Source organism: Zonotrichia leucophrys, chromosome 1A, assembly GCF_028769735.1.
Source record: "Zonotrichia leucophrys gambelii isolate GWCS_2022_RI chromosome 1A, RI_Zleu_2.0, whole genome shotgun sequence".
NCBI lineage: Eukaryota > Metazoa > Chordata > Aves > Passeriformes > Passerellidae > Zonotrichia > Zonotrichia leucophrys.
The window spans coordinates 62,483,477-62,509,309 of record NC_088170.1 but is presented as its reverse complement, the minus strand read 5'-3'; the positions used below and the strand labels follow the sequence as shown (position 1 = coordinate 62,509,309).

Genomic DNA, 25,833 nt, shown 5'->3' with positions numbered 1-25,833 from the left:
ATGTACAGTATGGATGAGCTTATACAGGAACTATCTGTTCAGCATTTGTTTGATCTTCATGATTCAATATGTGGTCCCAGGATATATTTGCTGAACAATATGCAAACTGCTCAGACTAATCCCTGCCTTTTTTACTCAAGTAGTGTAAGAGTACCTTAGGTGTCTCAGTGAGGCACCCAAATTCAGAGATTATGCTTTCCATGGCAATAGAAAGACTAACTCCAGCTACAGGGAGATAGAAGTGGTAACTTGCCATTTAGTTCTGAGCTCAGAAAACCTCCTCTGTAAAGAGACACGTAAACAGGGGGGAAAAATTGCCTTAACTTCAATTAAATCTGAAATCACTGAGAATGTAAGTCTACTACCACTCAAATGGGCACTGGTATATTCTCTTTCCTGTTCAGCTTTATTTTTGCCACAACTATCACCAATATAAGTGTTGCCATATGTTTACTGCTATCAGAAACTCCATTGTAAGCCAGTAAACAAGCCAGACATTGCCATAGTTATAACCTAATTGCATCCTCTGGGAAGAGAGCTGTCATGAGGTCAGGTTTTCTGAAGTCACAGAATTAACAAATTTCTATCATTAAGCCTTTCTTAACACAACCAGTGTTTGAACAGAAAACTCATTGGCAAAAGCTACAGATACTGGTGAAAGCAGCCATGAACATTCACTTAATCAGGATTTTTCTAACATGTGGTTGAGTTCCTGGCTGGGCTTTTTGTTGGAGGTTTTATACCACTTTCTCAGACATTCTTTGGTCAAATCTGTCTTTTATATACAAAAAAATATATATATATTTCCAAGGTTGAACTGTGGCCAGCTGGACACTGCTGAATTCTTACCTCAGGCCTCGTGGTATGTTTGGGAACAAGTCTGGTAGCTCTGGTAACCAAAATGGCCTTCAATTTTGTTTAGTCCATGAGTCCAAATAAACAATAGCTGAGAATAACATGTAGGCAAAAATATTTGGTCACAGTAATTTTGTAACCCAACAAAAAAACAAAACCACAGGAAAACCACAAGCTGAAAGAGTGGACATGTTAATGGTTATAAATCAAAGCATCTTTGTCAAAAGATTTTACTAAATGAGTATCTACTTAAGCCATTTTTTCCTTCTGATTTATAATATTGTGATATCATTCCTTTGGAAGAGCAGAGCTTGGAAACTTATGCCTTAGAACCTTGGTTTAAAGGAGCTTTTGCCTCCTTCCAGTGCAACTAAAGGCTCCAGGAATTAGGCACCTATTTTTAGCACTATGAAAGCTGATAATTAACCTCAAGAAGTTCAACAAGGCCAAATGCAAGGTGCTGCACGTGGGTCAGGGCAATTCCCAATGGCAATACACACCGGGGGATGAAGGGATTGAGAGCAGCCCTAGGGAGAAGGGCTTGGGCCCTGGGGGATGGAGGGCTGGACATGAGCCAGCCGCGTGCACTCAGAGAAAGCCAAAAATGTCCTGGGCTGCATCACAAGCAGTGGGGACAGCTGAGAGAGGGGATTCTGCCCCTCTGCTCTGCTCTGGTGGGACCCCAGCTGGAGAGCTGCACCCAGCTCTGGGCACCAGCACAAGAAAGATATGGACATGGTAGATACATGTTAGACATGTATGTCCACAGGGGATCATTAAAACTATTAAAATATAGTTTTAATATAATGTATATCACAAAATAATAAATCAAGGGCTGGAACACCTCCTGTGAAAACAGGCTAAGAGAGTTGGGACTGTTCAGCCTGGAGAAGAGAAGGGTCTGGGCAGATCTTACTATGGTCTTTCAGTACCTGAAGGGGGCTTACAAGAAAAAAAATGAGGACAGATTTTTAGCAGGGCCTGTAGTGATGGTTTTAAAGTGAAAGAGGGTAGATTTATACTGGACATAAGGAAGGAATTATCTACTATGAGTGTCACAGACACATTTTATGACAAATCATTTCCTTAGGATTTTTCCTCCTGAGAATCTGAGAGGCCTCAGGAACAAAATGTAAATAATGATTATCTGTTGCTGTGGAATGCAACAGGTGCATCTGTGATTGGTCTCATGTGGTTGTTTCTAATTAATGGCCAATCACAGTCAGCTGGCTTGGACTGCCTGGTCAGTCACAAGCCTTTGTAATCATTCCTTTTCTATTCTTGCTCGCCTTCTGATGAAATCCTTTTTTTCTATTATTTTAGTATAGTTTTAATATGATATATATCATAAAATAATAAATCAAGCCTTCTGAAACATGGAGTCAGATCCTCGTCTCTTCCCTCATCCTAAGACCCCTGTGAACACCGTCACACTATGAGGGCACAGGTTTCCCAGAGAGGTGGTAGATGTCCCAACTCTGGAATTGTTTAAGGACAGATTGAATGGACCTTTGCTCAACCTGACCAAGTGGGAGGTGCCTCTGCACATGGCAGGGAAGTTGGACTAGATGATCTTAAATTTCCCTTCCAGACCAAATTATTTTATGATTATTAATAATAACTACATTGTTCAGCATATCAAATCTTTATCTCTGTAAATACAGAGGGGACTCTGTAGTCCCCTTAATGATCTTTTTTCTTACAGGTAATAACCTTTGTTTATTCTATCATACTTAGATACATCGACTATTTATTTCAGTTTTTATTAGGATTTCTTATTTATGAGTTAGCACCTTTCAGCTTTATGTAATGATCACTCATGGGGATATTGCACTAACATTGCTCTCTCCAAACCTTTCTTATCTGGGCCAGCCATGGTCTTTAGGACCTCAGTCTTGGTCCCCAGTTGCCATTAGGGTTAGGAACTCTGCCATTCAGAGTTCTACAGGCCTACATCTCCAGGGACACTGGGGCTGAAAAAGTCCTGCCAAGGGGAGTTTGGCATTTGCATCAGCATTGCTCCCTCCTCCCAATCTGGGGCATCCACAATGCTGGGACCTCAACCTCAGCCTTCAAGTACCCTCAGGATCAGGGTTCAGAGATCCACAAGGCTTACTGCTTTAAACCTTAAGGAAAAAAATTCAAATACAATAAATTCCAAAACTGATGAATGTTTATGAGACTTCCACTAAATAAAATGCCTTTTGCATGTGAGACAAAATATTTTCAGGATTCTTCTATTACATCTTTATAAATTTTACCTTATATTATTCTTTATTTTTTCTTTGGGAAATTGATTCAAACTGTCAAAAAAAAATGCAGTGTAGAAGCAAATAAGAGAAATTAAAGTAGAAAAACATAGGAAGCAACAAGGAAAAACAAAACATTAGGTGCTTTCATGGCACTGAAGCTGTGTGAATTACAAGTTACATTTCAGTTCTTGGACTACTTTCCTCCTTTGGCCTTGACTTTGGCAAAACCCACAAATTTCCTAAGTTCTCTTCCTTCCACGCCATGATGGGCTTCTCCACCACCTCCAACCCCACAGTCTGCAGCAGCAGCAGGAAAATGCACAGATGTGCCCCAAGTATTTTCATAGGTATCCTGCCCTGAAGCCTTAATATCACAAAGAAGTTCCAGCCCGAACAATAGCACACCTCTCATTTGGGTGAAAACCTGTAGGAACAGGTTTTGCACTTTATGATGTTAAACTGATGTCCCTCTGTATTTTTTGTTGTTGATGGTAGTGGTTGGTTTTCTATTTTCTCTGCTCATTTTTTCTTCCTTTAACTTCAGGATCTTGAGTTTATTTGGTGTGTTCTACCTGCAAAGGGCTAGAGGTATCTTCATTTCTTCCATAAATCACCATTAAAAGTCATTTCAGAGAAAGAGCTGAGGGAATATTGGACTTGGGAAATTTACTGACAGGGTACCAATTAGATGAGATAAAACTGAAAAATGCCTTAGCTCGCTGATCAAATTAAGATTTTTTTTAATTGTTTCATTAAAATACAGATATTTAGTTAACTTTGTAATTATGTAAGTCTTGTGTAAAATCATTTGGATTTTATTTCAGCTCTTGTAGAAATAGAGCATGGAGTGAAGTACTGAAATTAAATGTTACAAATATTCCGAAAGATACTCCTCCAATTTATTTTCTTTTTTAGCAAAATGCTCAAAGCACTTAGAAAATTTAATCCAATTGTGATAACTGCTTCAGTACTGCCTTTGCATTTATTACCAGTGTTAACATTTTAGACTTAAAATCAAACCACTGTTTAGCTGGCTCAAATTTACTGCTTTATTTATGTGGAACATTTAGAAGGATTAGGATTTCATGCTTACCTGGAACAAAACCAGATATGAAAACCCTTTCTGAAGGGAAATATCTATGTCCTCACTTTTTTTCTGAGCAGAGACCTTGCTCTGACAAGGGCTGAGTTATTAACAATTTTCATCTCACGATGTGTTAACAGCAAGCATGCAGCTCCTCTCTGGCCATCTAATCCTTGTGAAACAAAAAGAAAAACCTTCCTTATCTGGGTTTGCATAAATTTGTATATTAGCTTTAAATAAAGATAAAGATTGTATCTGACATCACTGAGTTTAACATTTTGACTTCACTCTGAAAAACATAATAGTTTATGGCTGATTTTTCAAGCAACTTTTGTTTACACACCCCTGGAGCTCACCCAGTCTTAGAGTGCACCAAACAACTGTCTTGTCCCAAAAGAACAGTAATGGTAATTTAACTATTTGAAAGTCAATTTTTTAAAATGTTTTGCTAGAAGAAACCAGGATAAAGGGGCTGAACAACTAAAGACATTTTGTCCTGTCAAATGCCAGTTTGAAGAGGTGGTTTAAAGTATCCCTCTTGTTTTTAAGCAAGTATCATAAGTTACAAAGAGCAAACAATGGTTTGGTTACTCTATGTTGGATCTAAGGGGCATGGGATTTTTGGGTTTTGTAGGCTCAATATGGGCTGGCATTCTTGAAGAAGAAAGTTTTAGAGCACTTTTTTTTTTGTCAAATAAATTGAATGTTGACTCACTGCTATAATTAGATAATAGGATAACAGAGAAAAAGAAATTTAAAAGATCTATTGCTTGTATCAGCAGTTATATGCATTCTGCCTTCCTGTTCCAGTCTTATGTTTGTAAATTTTAGGGCTGCTATATATGATGATGACAAAGAATCTTGCAATAGAGTAACTTTTTAAAGCATGAAATGGTGTTTCAACTGCTTTGGGGCAAAGTTTGGCTAAAAAAAAAGAAAAGGAAAAAAAAAGAAAATAATAATAAAATCAATTATATCAAGTTGCCTAAAAATACCATGCAGTGAAAGGAGAAAGGCATGTGAGGAAGCAGACAGAAACTCTAAAAGGGTGGACTAGCACAGTGAAAAAGAGCATAAACACAGAAACTGGGGGGTAGTCAGGGAACAGTAAATGCAAAATCTGAAAGAGCAATGATGTCTAATTTCTACAGCCTGGACAGGCTTAGCAAAGTAATCTGCTAGTGAAGAATGGTGTTCCTGATGTTAAGGGAAATGCGAAAATAAAAATTAAGTGAGAAACTGATCTGGGCAAAGGGGCACAGCTATTTCTGTTCCATGAGCTAGAAACAAATGTTCCCTTTCTGCCCTTATAGACTCTCACTGATCTGATGGTCTTGATTTTCCTGTTCACACTTAACCATGGCTAATTTGTGCCTGTTTATCCTTGCACCAGCCTTGTTCATTAGCTAAAATGTGTCTTCTCTCTCTTCTGTCTGCTCTTACAATTTCAGAGGGTGAGCATGCACCTTATCTGCCTCCAGCTCGTAAAAGCAAAGTACATTTGGTCCCAGGCACCCTGCTTAGCCCTTGTTCCAGTCTGAAATTATTTGTTTCACATGGTTGGCCAGAAGGGTATTCCATAATCAGGATGGGCTCTCACAGGGTATGTATGCATGGGGATGTAAGAAACAGGGCTCAAAATCACAGTTTTTCAGACTCAGCCCAGAGTCAAGTGCTTTACAGGATCACAGAATAATTTAAATTGGAAAAGAATTCTAAGATTATTGAGTCCAACTATCAATGTGGCACCACCATATTCACCACTAAACTGTGTCCCTGAGTGCCACATCTGCAATTTTTTTGAACGCTTCCAAGAATGGCAATTTCAGTCCCTCCCTGACCATCCTTTCAGGAAGAAAGTTTTCCTAATATTCAATCTAAACCTTCCCTGAAGGAAACCATACAGAGGAACAGAAAACAATTAAAATATAAAAGCAATACAGGGGAACACAACCAGATTACAGGATCATATTTGGTTATCTTGTATCCATGTAATAATAATGAATCATAGTCATTGTGTAAACAACCAACATGAGCAGCAAAGTAATTTTTTCCTATTAGTCCCTAAAGTCATAATATTCTTCTTGCTCTGTTATTGCCATCATCATTCATCTTTCTCATCCTGCATGGTGTTTGACCCTCCCCTATATTGGCAATTCCTTTGTGTCATCATTACATTTTAACAAATCAACCACATACCATGAGCCAAGATTGCTAATGTAAATTTTAGATGAAATAAGTCTCTAATCTACCTTTCAAGACAATTTTCTAATCAACAGTTTGCTTCAACACTTCACTTTTTCTCTTTTAAGTCTATTCCTTACTCATTTAAAAATTCTCTGACTTTTCTATTTAGCTAATAATTTTCCTTGTGGAATTGTATCAGATGCATTGTAAAAGTCTAAGTAGATTAGATGTATTTCATTTCCTTTTTCCAGAAAATCAAAGTAAAGTAGAATCTTAATCCAGTGCAATGAAGTAAGCCTTTGTAAATCCATGCTGTATTTTATCACTTTTTTTTTCTGTCTTAAATTATCTTCAAATTCTAGAATCTATAGAAATGAGGCAAGAAACACAAACAAAAATAATTTTTTGCTTAAGGGCCATGTCATAACTGTGACATAATCATAATCATATTTTTCCTTAACGTTATTGCATGATGCTTCTGCTTCTCTCCTTTGTGAAAGCAGTGAAACTTCTGGTCCTTGTTTTAAATCAGTGATAGTTTTGACAATTGTTACTTTATTCTTCAACTTTTTGACCTCTGCAATGCTGCTTTTTCTGAGCATGTTTTGCTAACTTCTAGCATCTCATTTTGTACAGCAAAATTGAGAAGAAAATAATTAATCATCTCCAGTTGGCAGGAAGCTCCAAGCCACAGGATTATTTTCTGGATTATTTGCATCTTCATCTGCTGAGCTAGATACAAACAGAAGAAAACTTTGCTTTTGGGAAGCTGGACCCTTAGTGTACATAAGGCTGAAGCCATATTTCTAGACCCATTCTCATCTCTGGATAAAGAAGTTCAAAGATATCTGTGACCAGTTAAATTTCTGGAATGATGGCCACTTCATTTCTTAGACAAAATATGCTTACTAAAATTAAGAGAGAAAGATACAATCTCCTGTTTCCTGTTGAAAACTCTTTGGTCTCATTTCTCCTCCCCAAACATCTGCAGAGGTTTGCCTTCTTCCTACAAACCCTGTCTTCAAAACTTAACCTCTTTTGAATTATCCCCTTCTTCTTGCCACACCAAAAATTAATTCCTACTTTCCATTTACTTTTCCTTATTTATACTCTCAAAAATTCTTTCAGCTGCCAAGAAGCCGCTTTGCTTCTACATTAAAACATGTTTTCTGTTGGACTGAAGAGCCTGAGGCAAGGCCACTCTTCTCTCCTGACCACAGAGTAAGGGTTGCTTCAATTTCTAGTGCAACAGATGAAGCAATAGATGAAAAAGAAGAAAGTATATATAATAAGAATAAGCATTCTTCATATCATTAAAATTTAGAAAAATCAGTCATGAGGAATTATGATGAGGAATGAATTAAATGAGGTTGTAGAACAAGAAAAAACCCCATGATCTCCCTCCTGCACAGAGGCAGTTTCACTTGTTGCAAAAGGTGTTAGTAAATCAGACTCCCAAAACAGCAACTGTGAAACAAATCCAAAGAGGATTTGCTGAAAGGCACTGGCACAAGGATCCAGTGAAATGCCAACTTATCCCACAGATGGGAAGAGGGCAATGATGCTCTCCTAAATGCTGGATAAACCATAATCTTCATACCCACAGTTTTCAGACAGAAGATTCAATGTGAGAAATGATAAACTATCATTTGTTGGTTTAATGTAGTAAACATTTTGATACCATAAATTTACTGCTGATGGTTGCTTCCACAGATTTTTGGGCAACATGGGCCAGTTTTAACTCTGCAAAGCTATATTGTGCTGTATCCATCCTCTAGTACTCTGCTCCTCAATACTTATGCCATGTCCTAGTTTGTTTTGATGTGTGAGCTGAAATATTAACCCTTAAAGCTGCTGTACTGGAACTAGCTTTCATTCAAATAAACTTACATCACATAGCCACTTTACTTTCTCTTTGAAACACCAATTCTCTATTACTCATTTAACAATAGAGTTATTAAAAAAAAAGCTCAATTTTTTTTCCTGTTAAGCAGATTTCACAAAATGAAACCATATTAGAAAATGAGATGAAACATGAAATGGATTGATGATATTTTAGCAACACAGAGTATTACAATAACGAGTTTTCATTTTTCACTGTTACCATTATAGCCTTGGTATTTAGGGGTCACAGTTGAGTAACTGTAGATTGTATTGGAATGAAACTATAGCTTAGAATTTCTGGGTTAACAAGAGTTTTACAAAACAAGCTATGGGAAGATTTTTTTTTAATTTATTTTTTACTGGTTGTACATATTCTTCTTCATTCCTTTTGGTTCCTAAAAAAAAAAAAAAAACAGCTTTTTTTAATACAAAATGTTCTTCGCAAAAATCTCTACATTTATGGGTATTTCATAAGCATTTTGTTTGAAACATTGAAGATTTTTCCAGTTCAAAAGAGAAAAATAGCTACCAAACAGATGCACTAGCTATTTCAAAATAATCCCTCCTGCTACACCAACAGAAAACTGCACTGCTGATTGCCACTGCTTAATATTGTTTCCCACACATTTAGAAAGCCATGATTTTCAGAGTGAAATATCCAGGACAGTTCACTGAAATGAGGCTTGGCATCCAGATTGCCTGCCTGGCTGCAATCACCCTTCGAGTTATTGAGCTTGTAAATCACATATCAAAACATGGGAATACATCAATTAATGTTCTACTGGAAACAAATCAAGGACAATCCTACAGTGTGACATTCTGCCAGTTTTTATTTTCAATAGACATGGGGAAGGAGCTGAAATGTTTAGTCACAGCCTCTATTTACCCAATCTGTCTTATATACTATTGCATAATGCTATCACAATATTAATATGCAAATTGCCTCTCAAATAAAAGCCATGCTTTCCCTGTTGATTTTCAGCACAGCTTCTGTTACAAAGGAAAATACTTAGCACTTATATTCCTTTTTCATCTTCAAAACTCCTTTAGAATGTTTTAATTAATCCTTTCCCTTTCAATTTTTGACCCTGCATTAGGTTTTCTGCCTCCTTTACCCCTGTGCTCTCAAGGTTATGTCTTCCACTTGATGTCTCCCATAGACTTCTCATATTTAAAAAAAATATGAGAATATCCTCATCTCTTTTCATGCCTAGAAAACAGACCTCAGGAGACTGGACAGAAGAAAGGCGTAGTCAAGGGCAAAGGAAGTTTCCAAAGTGAAAAAGAAACAGAGAAACTCCATTTCCAGGGATTACTGATCAAACCTGGCACAGCTGCTGGTTTTTCTCAGCAGGCACCTCAGGCTGGTCTCAGCCAGTCTCTGGAGGGTGGTGGTGACAGGACACAGGGCAGGCTGGCCCCAGGGACAGAGCCTGGGCAGCCAGACCAGGGCAGCAGGTGAGGAAACAGCAGCAGCCTCTTACAGAGAGCAGCCTCTCCTCAAAGAGGATTTCTGCTGCAAAACGTTGTGTGGGAGGCAGAACATGCTCGGGTCCTATGAGGATTTCAAACACTGATTTGTGTTATAAAAGCAAAACTCTCAGATTTATCCTCTTAGACATTGAGATCCCTCTCTTTTTTATTACTCTATTTTAATGATTAATTGATTTATTATACTCTGAGTTATTTCTATTTACCTTGTGCTTTATGTAGATGTTTTGATGACAATTTAAAACCCTGGGCTACTAATGCACACCGGCTGATGTGCTGTGTGCCCTTCTGAAGATCAGTCATAAAATGGGCACCACTCTGACCTGCTTAAACTGTAAACCGAGGATTTCATCAGTGCATGGGACAAATATATATCTGCTTCAAAAGCATTAAATTATATTTCACTCCCACAGGATAGATGGGCGCACATGGCATTTGCCAGTCAGCTTCCATAGGAAAGAAAACTTGTGGTACTCCTGGAGTCAGTCATCTGCATTTCAAAGTGGACAAAAAGTTTTCTGAACTCAAGGGAGGGAGAAGTGGACATTTAAAGTCATGTTTTCTATCATAGCTATTGATGGAAATAAGTTCAGATTGTTACAGTTTTCATATGAAATTTAAAGAGTTAGAATATGAAATATGCTACACTTTAGAATGAATTATATCTGTTATTTAAGCATATCATCTTGAAATATCAAAATAAATCTTTTTTTCCACTCTGGTAGTTTAAAGAGATGATAATTTTTAATTTATCAGTAATTTTATTTATTTTCACCTTATTTTCTGATATGTGTAGGGAGTAAATATTAAACTATCCACATCTCCAGTTACCTGGACATTCCACCTGTTTTTAGAATACTTCTTAACCAAAAGCATGTGTTTAATGAACACAGAAATTAGAGATGACTTAAAGTTAACAGATACTTGGTGTGTTAGCTGATACACTACATACTTTGCTCTGTTCTTGTAAATATGCTGGGCAATGGATGTAAAAAACTGCATTTCAAATGCAGGTTACACAGCGTAGTTAGTTTATAATTCATATAAGAAATTTATTATTAAGTCTTCAGAGATGTATGTTTTAAGCCTTTTAGCCCTAGGCCAGCATCATTGGCAGTGTGTTTGTATCTAGTAAATCTGTGATGCTGGGCACAGACATAGACACAGATCTGTGTTTGCTTGCACTGCTTGCACTCTCACTTCACTGGATTTTCTAGATTGTGCCAAAAATCACAAACTTAAAAGGATCCATGAGAGCAGATTGTTAACTTCAGTAATTGATCATTTAAGTAGCTTGATGTCTTCTGAAAACATTCATGTTCCTCTGTGTCATTAATTTTTGTTTACCTTGCACTTCTTGCATCTCTTAGGGTTTGGGTATTTATACATATATATATATATATTTATATAGGTGTATATTTAGTCAGATTGCCTTTGTCCTCTTTGTAGGGAGAAAAAACCCAAGAAACAAAACAAATACTCAACTTACTTCCCTTCACACCCTCTAAAAAAAATCAGAGTTACTATAGAAACAGCTATTAAACAGAGAGTAGCAGTGATTAATAACATCTGCAAGTGCAATATGAAGTCTACAACACAATTAATTCCAACATTTGGAGTGGTTTGTGCAGAGCTGCCCTTTGTTGCTTTGCATGGAATGGCAGACTGTACAGACCCAATTATAACAAGGGGGCTTAATATTACCATAGTGATATATTATGGCTTCTGAAATACTTTGGACTGTTGAGGCATTAACCCATATAAATAAATTACATCATTATTATACAGCTTAATGGCACATGATTCCAGAAAGAATTGGACCCATATAGATACTATGGGCAAATGCACACATTTTACTTTATCCTTTCAAATACAACAACATAAAAATCTCACTTGCTGCTGAAATGAGAGCAGGAGCTTGAAATGTAACTTTTTAAATCCATTCCTTCATTTGAATTCTAGAGATATGGGCAGATCAGATGTGGAAGTTTACCTACAGGTGCTTTTATCTTTTGACTTTTCACTTTAAAAGTCAAAATGGATTTTTTTAAGAACAGCCAATTAAAGATTTTTAATAAATCATGAAAGAGAGGAGAGAACTTATATGTCTTCAGGCTTTATTGAAGCAGGAATACTATAAATATTTATTTGTTATTTTATTATCTCTTAAGGCTACTCGGCATGAAGTCTACCATCCATCCCACTAGTTTCCCTCATTAGAAACTATTAGCATACAAAAGATTCAAATTTTCCTTACATAATTTTTGCAGCTGGTGTAAAATGTGTAGCAGAAACTATCTTACCAGATTGAGGTGTGCTGTGTTATACAGGAGGGAGCTCTGCCTTCTCCCTGAACTCAAGGCTTGGGTGTTGTGCTCCTTTGGGAGCTCTGTGTCCTTTGTCACCTGAGCTGATCAGCCCTGCTTAGGGGCAGGGCACAGCAGATGGGCCTGACCTGGCTCTGATCCAGCACAGGGCAAAGTTTCTGCTCTGCTCCCCTGGCACAACAGAGACCTGGTTTCTTCCTGCCACTCTTTGTGCCATCTTTTACAACTAAATGGACAACTGCACTTGTGCAGCCCACACCTCTCTTGGTGAGCTCGTGTGACACTGTTCACAGGGGTTCTTGGATGAGGGAAGAGATGAGAATGTTGACTCCATGTTTAGAAGGCTTGATTTATTATTTTATGATATATATTACATTATAACTATACTAAAGAATAGACGGAAAATTTCATCTCAGAAGGCTAGCTAAGAATGGAATGGAATGAATAACAAAGGTCTGTGGCTCGGACAGAGACCCAAGCTAACTGGGCTGTGGTTGGCTATTAATTGGAAACATCCAAGATGGGCCAATCACAGATGCACCTGTTGCATTCCACAGCAGCAGATAATCATTGTTTACATTTTGTTGCTGAAACCTCTCAGCTTCTCAGCAGGAAAAAATCCTAAGAAATGGATTTGCATAAAAGATGTCTGCGACAAGCTCGTTCCTCTTTTTCCTCTTTGTCACCTCTCCTACTTACTGGCACGTCTTCCTTATCTGCACACAATTTTTCTTCCCTTTACTGTTTCATCTTCCTAGTGACTTTTTTCCTCCTCATCCCTGTTTTCCTGATTCACTTTACCCTTTCCTCACCTATTTCCTTTTGAAAAATTTCTTTTCCTTGTATGATACATAATGAAGACAATATGCACGTCTTTATTTCCACATGCATAACCTTTCTTCTTGATATTTACCTTCTTGTTCTTTTCTTATTTTTGCTCTACAATCGTTCATTCTCCATCCATCTCCATCTCCACTTTTTCTCCATCCCCCTTGCCAGTATTCCTTCTAAGTTATTTTTGTATTTACTACTAGTTTATAAAGCAAATCAACCAGGATACCAATGCCATCTCAAGAACCCATATTTTAGGATAGGATGAACCACTCTGTGGAGGTGCTGGTCCATGTCCATTGACTTCAACTGGGTAAGAAAAAAAGGAAGCACTTTTCTCATAGGATCTATGAATATCTCACCCAACGCAGAACAGAAACAGCAACAGATGTGCTCCAAAAAACGGAGGCAAATACAACCTTCCTACTAAAGTTCAGCCTACCCTGTTGAACTTCCAAAACCAGCATCTGTGGCTGGATAGCACGACAGCACCTGTTCCTTCGCAGGAATATTGCAGTAAAATCTCAGCAATAACTTTGGAATGTACCTTTGATAACCACCTGGTTAATTGGGTTAAATGGATTAAGTAATATGAGATGCTGAGATGGCTTAATTCCATTTGGCTGACAGTGGTTTGCAATGATTATTCTGTTGCCATCACAGAGAGTGCATCTCCATGGGTCCATGTACCTTCTTTTAGTCCTATGAAGTGGCAAGAGACCAGATTTCAGGAGAGGCCCATCCTTACATTTAGAAAATCATTTACTGGCATAAGAATGTATCTCACAGGGTGAAAACAATGGAGAAAATTGTCCGATTTGGGAGATTAAAGAAGAAATATATATATATATATATTTGGTTTCAAGAAAGAACTGTATATGCTTCAAGTCAATAAAAGGGATGGATTAAACTAAATTGAAATAGATTAGGGACTTGGTAGAAAATAGACAAGGTTGTACAAAAATACTGTCAATTTCAAATTTATAAAAAATATGTTATTTGTATAAGACTGCTCTTAGAAGTTGTATTTCTTTACAAGTTCAGAACATACCACAGTTTAACATTTATAATTGAGGGTGCTCTCCAGCAAGATGACTGACATTTATGGTTTTCTGAGAATAGTGTCACAACAACGAGATTTACAAGGAGCACTTTTATATTATACTGTGAAATATAACACAGTGCTTAATGAACAAAAAAAATCCTTTGAAACTCAGAAATATATTAATGATAATATTAGAATGAACAGAGTTTTACAGAACCAAACTATTATTTCCATATAGTGCTACAGTGTAAGCTCTGCTTACCAACAACTAAAACATCCCTGTATTATCAACACTGTTTTCAACATAACCCCAAAGCAAAGCCCCATACTAGCTACTCTGGAGAAAATCAACTCTACACCAAGCAAAATCAGCACCATGGATGAACTTTTAGACTGTAACTTGGTTATAAACTATTTTTATTTTTATTCACTGGGAGAAATTTTATTGTTCTAGACTCCAAGTTTCAATATTAAGTTATCCCGAAGTTATTGTTGGTTTAACCGCAGTATCAAAAAACCCAAGTGTGAAAATGTGTACAGCTCTAATGACTAGAATTAGAATGAATGCTTTCCTCAAGTCTGACAATAACAAGAAAAGCATAAACAGTCTTATCAAATAGTGAAGGTTTTGCTACCAGATCCATCCAGCATGCTTACTCAAATATGAACAAACACAAGGGTGAGAACTAAATAGTGTTGATTATCTTGCTGGTGGTTGTAAGTCACAATGCAATATAAATTTTATCAAATTCAAATATGTAAAACAATTCATTCCACTTGCAATGGGCTGGATCTTACATTTCCATCTGGTGCAGACTCCAATAAGACCATTTTACCCCTGAAATTAGAAATTGAGATCAGGCTGTCCCTAGTCAGTCCTGCACTAGCAAATGGAATGAGAACTATTCAGCAAGAATATCCCCTCCTTCCCTATGTAAAACACAGACATAAAGAAGATATTACAAGCCAAGAAGAAAATAGTATTTTGGTATGTGGCATTGATTATCATAGAACTACAGAACCACAGAATCATTTAGGTTGGAATAATTTATTTTTAAATCTATACAGCTCAACTGCTAACCCAGCACTGCCAAGTCCACCACCAAACCATGTCCCTGAATGCCACATATGCACATCTTTTAAATACCTCCAGGTATGGTGACTCAACCACTTCACTGGGCTGTCTGTTCCAGCGCTTGAAAACCCTTTCCATGAGGAAATTTTTTCTAATACCCCATCTAAACCTTCCCTGGTGCAACTTGAGGCCATTTCCACTTGTTCTATTACTTGTTACTCACAAGAAGAGACTGACCCCACCTTTCTACAACCTCTTTTAAGGCAGTTGTACAGAGTGATAAAGTCCACCCTGAGCCTCCTTTTATCCAGACTAAACATCCACAGCTCCCTCAGCTGCTCCTCATCAGAATTGTGCTTTACACCTTTCTCCAGGGTCATACACACACTTTTTGCCATATTTCAGCAAGCACATTTTGGCTGAACCCATCAACATCTGGGAGTCCCATCTAGTGAAGCATGTGTTATACCAAGCACAAAGGTGGAATGTGCTCAGCAAAATGCTGATGAGGGCTGGCAAGAATAAAGCCAGTACAGATTTATTGCCTATTATGCCCCCACAAAAGACACTTAAGGCACTTGGTAATCCTGCCTCATCTATTCACACAAGCGCTGCAATCACTGCACGTGTGGTCTTAACCTGTCACTGGCTTCAAGAATTTTTCTGAAAATGCTGATTGCTAACAAATGAGTTTATAAACAAGTATAAAACCAGATTAATAAAATTTTGATTCTGATGCTAACATAAAAAATTTGAATTCTTAAAAAATGATTAAGAGACAGAGGGCCTTGCTCCTTTGTCTTTTATGCTAGATTTGCAATGGTGTAAATAAGACATGAAAACATAAATAATATATCCAAAAAGTGAAATAAAAGAGAAAAGCTTGATCATTAATTAATACTTGCCACAGATTAAATGAACTGAGAAGAAGCCTTTGATGCAAATAAAATGTTGTAGTTTTGCAACAGGAATTTTCTTCTGACATATGGACTACCATGGTCAGTTGAAAGATTTCCAGTACTTTCAGTAGAATCATAGAATAGAATCTTTTATGTTGGAAAGGATCTTTAAGGTAAGAGTCCAACCACAAGCCTAACCCTGCCAAGTCCACCAAACAGCTACACAGCAAACTTTCTGTAAGATACTTCATTATATCAGTACCTGTTGCTCCTGTGCTCATTCACAGAAAGGTCTCAGTCAGATATGAGAGGCAATAAATTTAGAATGAAGTACGAATGAAGAAAGATTTACTTTTGCTGTTTGTCATTTAAGTGCTTAAAGAAAAAGATTTGTCTGCTGTAATAGATCGTCAGGAATCTCAATGCAGATAAATCACAAGAATTTCTGCAGTGCAATGTTACTGTGAAGTACATGCCATGTATTAAAACAGTGACTATATAAGAAAATAGTTCAATCAGCAACTGTAAAGAAACTGATTGTTTAGAGATTTGAATGGCTTTTTAAAACTTTATGATGGAACTAAATTTGTGATTCTTTTTTCTGCATTATGGGAGGATGAAGACATACCAAGAAACTGAACTCTGCTAATTTAATGTTTCATGCCAATCACACTTTCTCGTTGAAGGTAGTGGGAACTCATTTGAGGCCTATTCCTCATGTGCACACACAGCTGTAGGATGAGGTCAGCATTTCTACACATTCTGCATCTTCATTAAATACCTGGAAAATTAATGAATTTTTAGGCCATACATAACTAGGTGAACCAAAGACTAGGTGATTAGTAAATAACATATTGTTCATGGAATAAATCCTGCTTTCTTTTCTTCCCCATGCTTCAGGCTGGCACTGGATTTCTGAGTTTCAGATTCAAAAAAAGGCCAAACTTCAAAACCTGACTTCCAGCCTTACTTAATTTTACAGAAAAACTGTTATTTGATTCTACCTTTTCTCAAATCTGGGCTCCAGTTCAAGTTTACTTGTAAATCCTGAAAAGCTTGCAGGTTGATCTTGAGTTGTCTATCACAGAATGCCACTGCCCTTGTCAAGCTCCATTTTCCAGCCCTGGCTGCTCCTCCACACCTCAACCAGCTTGTTTGGAGCTAACCTGTGTATTTCTCCTCCAAGCTGGAGCCTCAAATAGACAACTTCTCTCTTTCGTCCCTGAGTTTCAGTGAGCTCCACAGTACACTCACACTGCCCACAGTAGGATTAACTTGTAGAGGGCCTTGTTATATAGCTGTAAATTGCACAGTAGATTGCAAGCTTTCAATACTTCTTTATTAAATCATAGCAGTATTTCCTCTAGAATGTTTTTCACTTTTCAGCTGTTGCTTAGTGTATTAGTACTGATTGATCCAGACCTTACAGTACTTGAAACAAAAATACTAACTTGACTATGGGGTGTCAAGCAACCCATGCATTGCACAGTTCCATTGCCATTCCATGTGTTACTGTTGTTGGAACTATTTGCAGCTATAATTATTGCCCTAAGAAGCTCTATAAGCATCAGAAGAGAGGCTTACAGAAAATTGTACTAATGATGAAAGAAACATTCCTGTGTAGCCCTTTAGTTATCTATTTATTTATTTACATTATCATTTCCTGATCTTCTGGTCTCCTTTACATTATAGTGAAATGGTACTTGTGAGTGAGGGTGGTCTTGCTTATTCTCACCTACCAAAACCATTTCCTCTGTGTGTTTTCACAATTACTTGCACTCTCTCTTTCCCACACCAAGGTGTCAGTACTTTTCTGTCTGCCCACTCCAGAGGGTTATCCCCTGGGAGAACACCTCTTTCCCAGCTCAGTGCCCACAGCTTGCTCAACAGGCCCTTGGGGGCAGCACTGCTGGGAATTTAACATGAACTTTCCTGCTGAGAAGAGAATAAATGGGCATATGCTTGATCCTTCAGGCAGGGAAGGAGCCAGGTGGGGCATTCCCATTTATTCTGGAGGGGTGTTGCCAGTGTTAATCCATTACTGTGCTGCCCACTGCAAAACTGTAGGTGCTTTGGGGCACAACTAACTGAAGAACATCTGGTTCCTGGTAACTCAGCAGAGTTTAGGCATGAACTTGAGCCAAACTCCCAAGTCCTATCAAGGAGCAGAATCAGTGTTTTTGTTCAATATTCATGTTCATAACTGAATTGATGTTAACTTGATGCTGGTAACGCTACTCTTAGTTTGAGAGCCCAAAAATGAGGAGCTTTATTTAGGTAAATTACTTTATCTAAGTAAATTTGTCATGGTCTTGCACAACCTGTACTAGTTCACATCTCCAGCCCCTTTCCTCTATGTATTTCTCTAAGACTTTAATCCATTCCCCACCATCTTTCTACCCCAGATCTCCTCAAAATCTGTCTCATGTGAAGCAGGACTTTTGTGTCACAAGGCCATGACTGTGCTGGTACCCTTGACAGCCCCGTGGGGAAGCAGAGATGCTCAGCTGAGCAGTTACAGGTAGGTACCCAAGGAGGTGCCACTTTATGTGGCAAAACTGCCAGGCCTGTGGAGACCAACAAAAGCTGAGCTATAGATACTCTTCAGATAGTTTGAGTCTGAAGGCTGCAGAACCATTTTAGAAAATACTATTTCAAACTTGCATCCAAACCCTGATGAATCCTACGTACCTATGGGTAGGTGGATAGGTGAAGACAACTGGGAGTTCTTCCCACGAGCTCCCAAGTGCCAGCTCCAATCCAGAGACAATGTGGATGAGTGACTGCATGCTTTACAGATTGCAACTGAAATATCATGCTGGCTTTGAGCCCGGGCAATGTGAGCACTCAATTCTTCATTTGTGCATCTCAGTTTTGATCCCCTCGCCACCTTTAAAATAGAGATCAGCACTTTCCTGTTTTATGGAAATTGTTGTGAGTTGATACATTCAAGATGTGATCCTTAAATACAAAGGATGTGAAGGCAAAATGAATATTGGGTCAGCTCTTTCATTTTCACCTGTTGAACTAAGTAAATATATTAAAATATAAATATGAAATGACATAGAAAGAAAAAACAAACAAAGCCAACCCACAGATCAAAAAGAAAATAGATTTGTCACTGAACTTTTAACTGCTTTAACAAATAGGCTAAGCAATATTTCCCCGGATTACTTTTTACATTTATACCGAGAGCGTATAGTTGCCACAGAGACTGGTGTGCGTGAACAAACGAAAGGAGGCGAGAGGCAATGCGTCCTGTGGATTTCCAGAGGGATCTGAAATGAATGACCGGGTTAGCGATGCGGCGGGGCGGGGGTGCAGCCCGAGGAGCCCCGGCCGTGCCCGGCGCGGCTCCGCGGAGGCGCTCGGGGATGCTGCGGGCCCGGGACGCTGCAGCCAAGGGCGGGGGCGGCGGCAGGGCCGGGCGGGCTCCGCGGGGAGGGAGAGCGGCGTTTACAGCTCCATCCATGAGACGCCGATTCAAATCGCAGCCCAGACTGGCGGCACACGGGCCGTGCCGAGAAGGGAGGAGGGGGCTGGAATTAAAACAAGGCACGAAGCGGTTTTAAAAATAGCGAGCGGGCTGCGCGGGGCGGGGCGGCAGCGCGGCCCCGGGGCGGCCCGGCCCGGAGTTGCCGGGAGCCTTGTATGGAGCGCGGCCGCCGCAGGGCCCGGCCCGCCCCCGCCGCTTTCCCCGCTGCCGGCAGCGAGCACAGGAGCGGCGGCGATCCGCCCGTCTGCAACTCCATCGCCTGCTTCCCTCCCTGTTCTCCCAGGAGCCGCCACCCCGCCCGCCTCTCTCCTCCTCTTTCTGCTCTGCAATCAGTGGAATAAATCAGGGAAGGACGCGCGCACACACACGCAGAGTGGGATCTGTTACAAAAGTAGCGCTGATGGCGGCGGATCGGATGGAGCTGGAGCTGCCGCTGGAGTAGCAGAGAGTGGAGTATCTCTCGCTCGCTCTCTTTTCTCTGTTTCGCCTCTTCTCCCACTCCACCCACAGATCTCCATCGTTTCTCCTCCTCCCCACCCTCGGCCGCGCTCCCGCTTTTCCGCGCATCTCTGGGCTGCGCCTCCTGCGAGGGGGCGGGTGGGGGGAGCGGAGGAGGCTTTAAAGAACCACGGCCCCCCCCGCACCGCCACACACCGTAATTGAATTTATTATTATTGCCGTCTCGCCGACTTGGGGAAGGGGGATCGATCTTCGATCAGGAAGATGGCTGCTGGCTGGCTGCTGGTCTTTATCCTGACACTTTTCCAGTCCGTGGTGATGAACCACTCCTCGGAGGGACCCTTCCCCTCGGCCACCACGTAAGTCCCAGCGGGGTCCGGGGGTCGGGGGCGGGGGCACGGCCGGAGCGGGGGCGCTCCTCGCCTCCAGAGATAGCGGCGATACAAAGGGAAATCAAGTTAGACCGGGCGGAAAGTGAAGATCGGGAAAAATTGTAGGTTTTCGGCAGCTTTTGTTTGGAAGAGTCAGGGTAGCCGAAGGTCCCGCCGGGGCGGTCGCGCTGGGGGAAGCTCCGGTGACGGCCGGCGGCGGGACTTTTGAGGTAAAGGCTCCGCAGCGGCTCCCCGATCCACCCCGTCAGGTCATCCTTGTGGAGAAGAAAGTTTCGAGTTACACAGAGTCCGCCCCTTCCTCCCACAGAGGTTATTCCAGCCCTGGATGGAGTTTCAACACTGTTTATAAAAAAACCCCTGAAAACTTTGGCGATTCGATGCAAATCCCCACGCAGGGCGGATTTCGTTGCCTTTCCGCGGCCGGGAGCTCCGAGCCCCGGCTCCCTCCTGCCTGGCCGGGCTCGGGAATGCCGGGGCTCCACGGGGTCCTGCCCGAAGGGGCTTTCACACACAGTTAAAGCCACACAGCTGGAGATGTGTTTCCTTCAGCCTCGGCCTTGCAGATCGCCACTTCTCAGAAATATCTTGGCGAGAGCTGAGGGATGCTCGCGGTGCACGCAGCTCGGTGCCTTGCCTGGCCCTGAGATAGAAATCTTTAAAGCGCTGCAGAATTATTAGCATGAAAGTGTTGCCCAGAGCGGTGCAAAGATCAAATAATAATGATGCAATAAAAGGAAGCCAATGCGTATTGAAGATTCGCCTACAGATAGGAAAAAAAAATCCACGAGAAAGCACTATGTGATCGTGTTTTCTTCCTTTTTCTTCTCTCTCACCTCATTATTTTTATATTCTTTTTGTTTGGTTGGTTTTTTGAAGCACTTACCTTAGTCCCCGAATCTGGGTTAAAGCTACCAGTAGGTAACTTTTAAGTGGATGACTCACTTTAATGCATTTTACATAAGAAAAACGGTGCTAATGGTATTCTTTCCTTATTGTTTAACGCCGGGTAGAATTTATTGGTGTCGCTCATCCTGGGCAGAAGGATGCGTTGCAGTAATTACCAGCAATGCATTTTCACCAATTAGTACTGCTGGTAGGTTGTTATAATTGGATTCAGTTCTGAGTATCGGCTCCATTATGAAGGACTCAAAGGGATGCTCGCACGGTTAAATGAAAGGAATACAAAGATATGATAGAAGATACTAAGTGTATCTTAGTAAGTTGAATAAAAACAGTCTTCCATTGTAGGGAAAATTATCTTTTAAAACATTCTCGTGTTGCAGTGTATAAATATGTGCCACGTAGAAGCAAGTGTAGCAAAATACAAACAAACCCAGGGCTTTTTAATTCATTGTTTTCTTGTGTTTGAGCTCCCGTATTTATGTTTTTTTGAGCTCTGATATTTACGGTTTCTCATTGAGCTGCTAAGGTTATCATGCACAACTAATTACAATTTATCTTCTATGTGGATTTTTCTGGGTTTAAAAGAAAGAAAAGTAGAACCCAGTGAAATCAAAAGAAAATAATATTGAAAGAATATATATTTTTTCAAATAGAAGTCCAGATTGCTTTTTAACATAAAAATATGTGATATTCTTTTAAAACTGGTTTTGTTTCCCCATCTTTTTTTGCTAATTTCCTTCCGAATTGACCTTTATTGACAGTCATGATAATAGAAATTGACAACAGTGAAACATATAACTATAACTATATCCATGATAAAATAATTCAGAATATATTAGTCATCAACATTTCATGTTCTGCACATTCTACTTGCTGTTTGCTCTTTTTTTCTCATTGCTATTCCCCTGAAATACTGCAGAAATAATCTATAGAGACTGTGCATCCCTCACAGTACTGTTTCTCCTTTGAAATAGCATCAAAGTGCAAGCAAGGCTTAGTTTGTTTAGAAGGCAGCACACAACAGGTTGATGCAGGGAGAGCTGCTTAGCAAAAAGTAATGATGTAACAGGTGAAGGAGAAAACATTTGTTCTATTCTTTTTTTAAGACTTGACAGCAGTGTTTCACTTCTTACTAAAAATTACAAATGGGGAAGAACAATGAGAAGTGACGCAAATGCTCTTAATGTAAAAGATATTATATATTAAGAATATTAAAAATAGAAATAAAAAAAAAACATGGGAGAGGGGAATAAAGGAAAGAATGGATATGAATAATTGAAGAACTGGAGGTTTGCTGGTATTCTGTGCTTAGCTACCTGCTTTCTCCCCATTATTTTTAGTCTGTTTTTTCTCTTAGTGAAAAAGTTGGTTCTGAGGAAGCAGGATTTCCTAGCTGTTGTGTGAAAAATGTGCATATTCAGGGCTGTAGAGTATATGGTTTCTTCTACAACTTATTATTGTACAATCACTTTTCCTTCAGTCATCTGTTTCTTCTGCATTAATAAATATTTTAACATGTGCTTTTACTAAAACATTCCATAGTCACAATCACCAATATAATATTATAGAGGTATGTCGTATTCTTAGCAAGAAATGCTGAAGGTTTATGCAATGCCTGTGTAAATAGAATCTCAGTAATTTGATTAATTTTAATTCTTGGATAAGGCAAAAAGGCCCTGGTATGTTTATACAGCAATATATAGAGAATTTCAGGTGCAGGTTTGTGTTGTATGAAATGGTAGCATTAATTTTTCATTGGAAATCTGTGCAGGTTTGCATTCCTTGCTTCCAGTGTTGAAATATTTCACTGCAAATACTGAAGACTGTCCTTTAGTGAACTATTAAAGTCTAGTAGTAATTGTGTCTTGATCTGAGCCATAAGGCTTAGCTGCTGATTGATGCATATTGCATTCCATTTAAATGTATCATATTAGCTGTGCCATGTGTTAGGGATCTGTTTGTTGGTACAAGATACCCTGGTCTTACTTTTAACACCGCAACTCCAAGTCCTTTAATTACACCTGCAACACAGCAGATATTTGGATGAGAATATTGTATATAGTACTCCTGGCACTATACCAGTACTATCACATTATGCAAAGCACTTCTTTTTTGTAGCCATATATATTTATTATCTGTACAGACTTCAGAAAAAACATGCTGTTAAATATAGAAGGTTTCTATGTTGCCTGATAATGATAGTAGAAATCTCAGTTTATTTCTCTTATTTTCTCTGTACTGCATCAAGACAGATAGTCTTAAGTTTAAGTATATCTTGTAATTCCTGAGTATCCTTTTGGCACAGCATGTGTTGATATTGTTACTGATAGTGAGTAATGTACTACATAAAGATACACATTCTCCTTTCTGATAATAAGCCTGTTTGCACAGATTTAAAAAGAAAAAAAAACCCAAACTGAGCATATTTTGATTTTTATAAAGCTACAAATGAAGCCTTTCAAAATCAATGGAACTGTTTCTGTAATTACTGCGTCACTGTGGGTATATCTTCATGTCTTTTCTTTTTATTCCCCTCTAATTTTCCTCTGCCATTCCTTTTCTCTCTTTCCTTTATCTTTTAACATTTTTTTCCTCCTCAGTTATTTGTTCTGTATGTATGTATTACATTAAATATTAAATTCAGGACAGATCTGCCACTTACATAATTGGGTGTAAAACATTGGTGGGTAAAGATAATATAAAAATAGTATATATATGAACATATATCTGTATGTATGCAGACAGGACATTTTTAGAAAAGAAGCTGTGTATTCCCAGTTTTTACTTGCATGAATCATCTTTACTGTTTTGGTGTCATTAGGACAGCTCAGGGAAGTCTATATGAGTCATATGAATTAAGGCTTGCACAACTGGGACATTCATATTTTTGGCTTCCTCACATGGACCTAACAAGTGTAGGTCCTGCTGAGAATGTGCCTGGGCTTGGGCTCAGCATCATTTTCTGTGTGGCACCAGTTACCAAAGGTTGATGCATGACATTTATGATGTTTTCTTTTCATCTGTTTCTACTGTCAGTCTTGGGGATTTTGAGACCTCTCATATGCATAAAATCCCATTTATAGCTTATAGTCTGTGATAGAAGAATGCTAGTTTAGCTGGTGATGTTAATTAGAAAAGACTGCTGTATTAACGGATTATAAAATATCAGGCTCTTTCTCATTTGAAATTTGTTTTTTTTTCAAACTACTTAAAAATATTCACTATTAGGAAAGAAATAAAGTACTGAAGTATACCTTCATATGAGTGAATTGGAAGGAGAGCCAGAGGATGTAGTCTACTTAGAATCAGGGAAGTGCAATATCACCTCTTAGTGTTTTCTCAGCACATCTCTAAATGCTGAGCATTATGCAAGATGCTCAAACCCACGGATATTTTAAAGAATGTTGTTCCAATCCATTCTTCTAGTGGAAACATAGAATAAGTGTGAAACAGCTTGTTGATTGGTGGTGTTTATTTTGGTGTTTTGGTGGGGTTTTTTTTGCTTGTTTTCTTTTTTCATTTTTTTTAATGTTCTTGTAAATATGGTGGTGATAAATGCAAATTATTTGGATTCACAAAGCATTTTTCTGTTTCACATATTTTATAATGTAAATTGTGAAGGGCAATTTCTTTGTTTATTTTCCTCCTAGGTATTTATGCTAGAGCCTCAGAATGAGCAAATTCTATAGATTTACATTTTATTAAGTATGAAAATTCAGCTGAAAGCATCAAAATAGATCCTAATAATAAAAGATGAAATTTCATTGAAATAAATCAGCATTGTAGAGGTTCTTGCCATCTTTCATTTTGCAGTGATGCTATTTTCAGAACTGCATTGCTCATACCCTGCAAAATGATTTTATCCAAGAATTCAGCTGCTAGAAAGAGAGCTGGAGCTTGGCAGCACATTAGCCTGAAATGTATTCATTGTTAAATAGAAGGCCTGTTGTACAGATCTTAAAAATATTTATCTAGCAGAGCACTTTAAACTGATGGAAGCATGGTCAAATTCTTGCTGCTTAAATGTTTTGTAACAAAGAAACAACCCAGAGTCTTGTTGTCCACTGGCAAGTGACATGGTTGTGCCTTTTCCTTTCTTGCCTTCTGCGAGAATCTCATGTCCAAGGTAGTGTTATCTCCTAGACCAATATTTGATTTAAACCTTTGTGAGATAGGCATTGCAGTTTAGAATCATTTTAGTAGAGAAAAATGACTCATTCTCTATGTTGCTGACCATGGTAGAAGTAGAATTGAGCCCAGACTGTTTTGTGCTTCTTTGCAGCAGTACCCGGGCTTCTGATCCCCTTTGCTGAAGCTTCAGGTTGTGTTTAGAGTGCTCATAAGGACCTTTGTGACAAAAGGTGATATTTTTGCTGGCAGAATTTTTTTTTCTAGTGCCTTGTTAACAAATTTCCTTTAATAGAAGAAAAAAGTTACCAGAAAACAACCCTGGAATAAAATTAGTAGACCATTGCCACAGTTTGGTAAAGCCAGAGGCCATAATTAATTTACAGATGTTGAATCAGACTTCTTGATAGAAAGAATGACAGCAGTGTTCTGGTAAAAAAACCAAAAAACAACAGAGCTAGCACCTTGTAGTACAGAGCAATAACTGCATTTGTGCCCCCAGCCCTGGGCAGTGTCTCTGTGTTC

The 25,833-nt window shown here is 38.9% G+C and overlaps 1 protein-coding gene across 3 annotated transcripts in view; it reads left to right on the top strand.

The window, feature by feature from the left end:
• The first annotated feature begins 19,653 nt into the window (after positions 1-19,653).
• CACNA2D1 (calcium voltage-gated channel auxiliary subunit alpha2delta 1) overlaps positions 19,654-25,833 on the top strand; it is a 375,032-nt gene continuing 368,852 nt past the window's right edge. For 2 of the 3 annotated variants that reach the window (XM_064702957.1, XM_064702956.1), the window contains exon 1: positions 19,658-20,244. In XM_064702957.1, coding sequence (XP_064559027.1) covers positions 20,150-20,244 — 95 coding nt within the window. In that variant the 5' untranslated portion in view covers positions 19,658-20,149. Of the gene's footprint in view, positions 20,245-25,833 lie in introns of all 3 variants that reach the window. The other variant, XM_064702958.1, reaches the window with a different exon arrangement.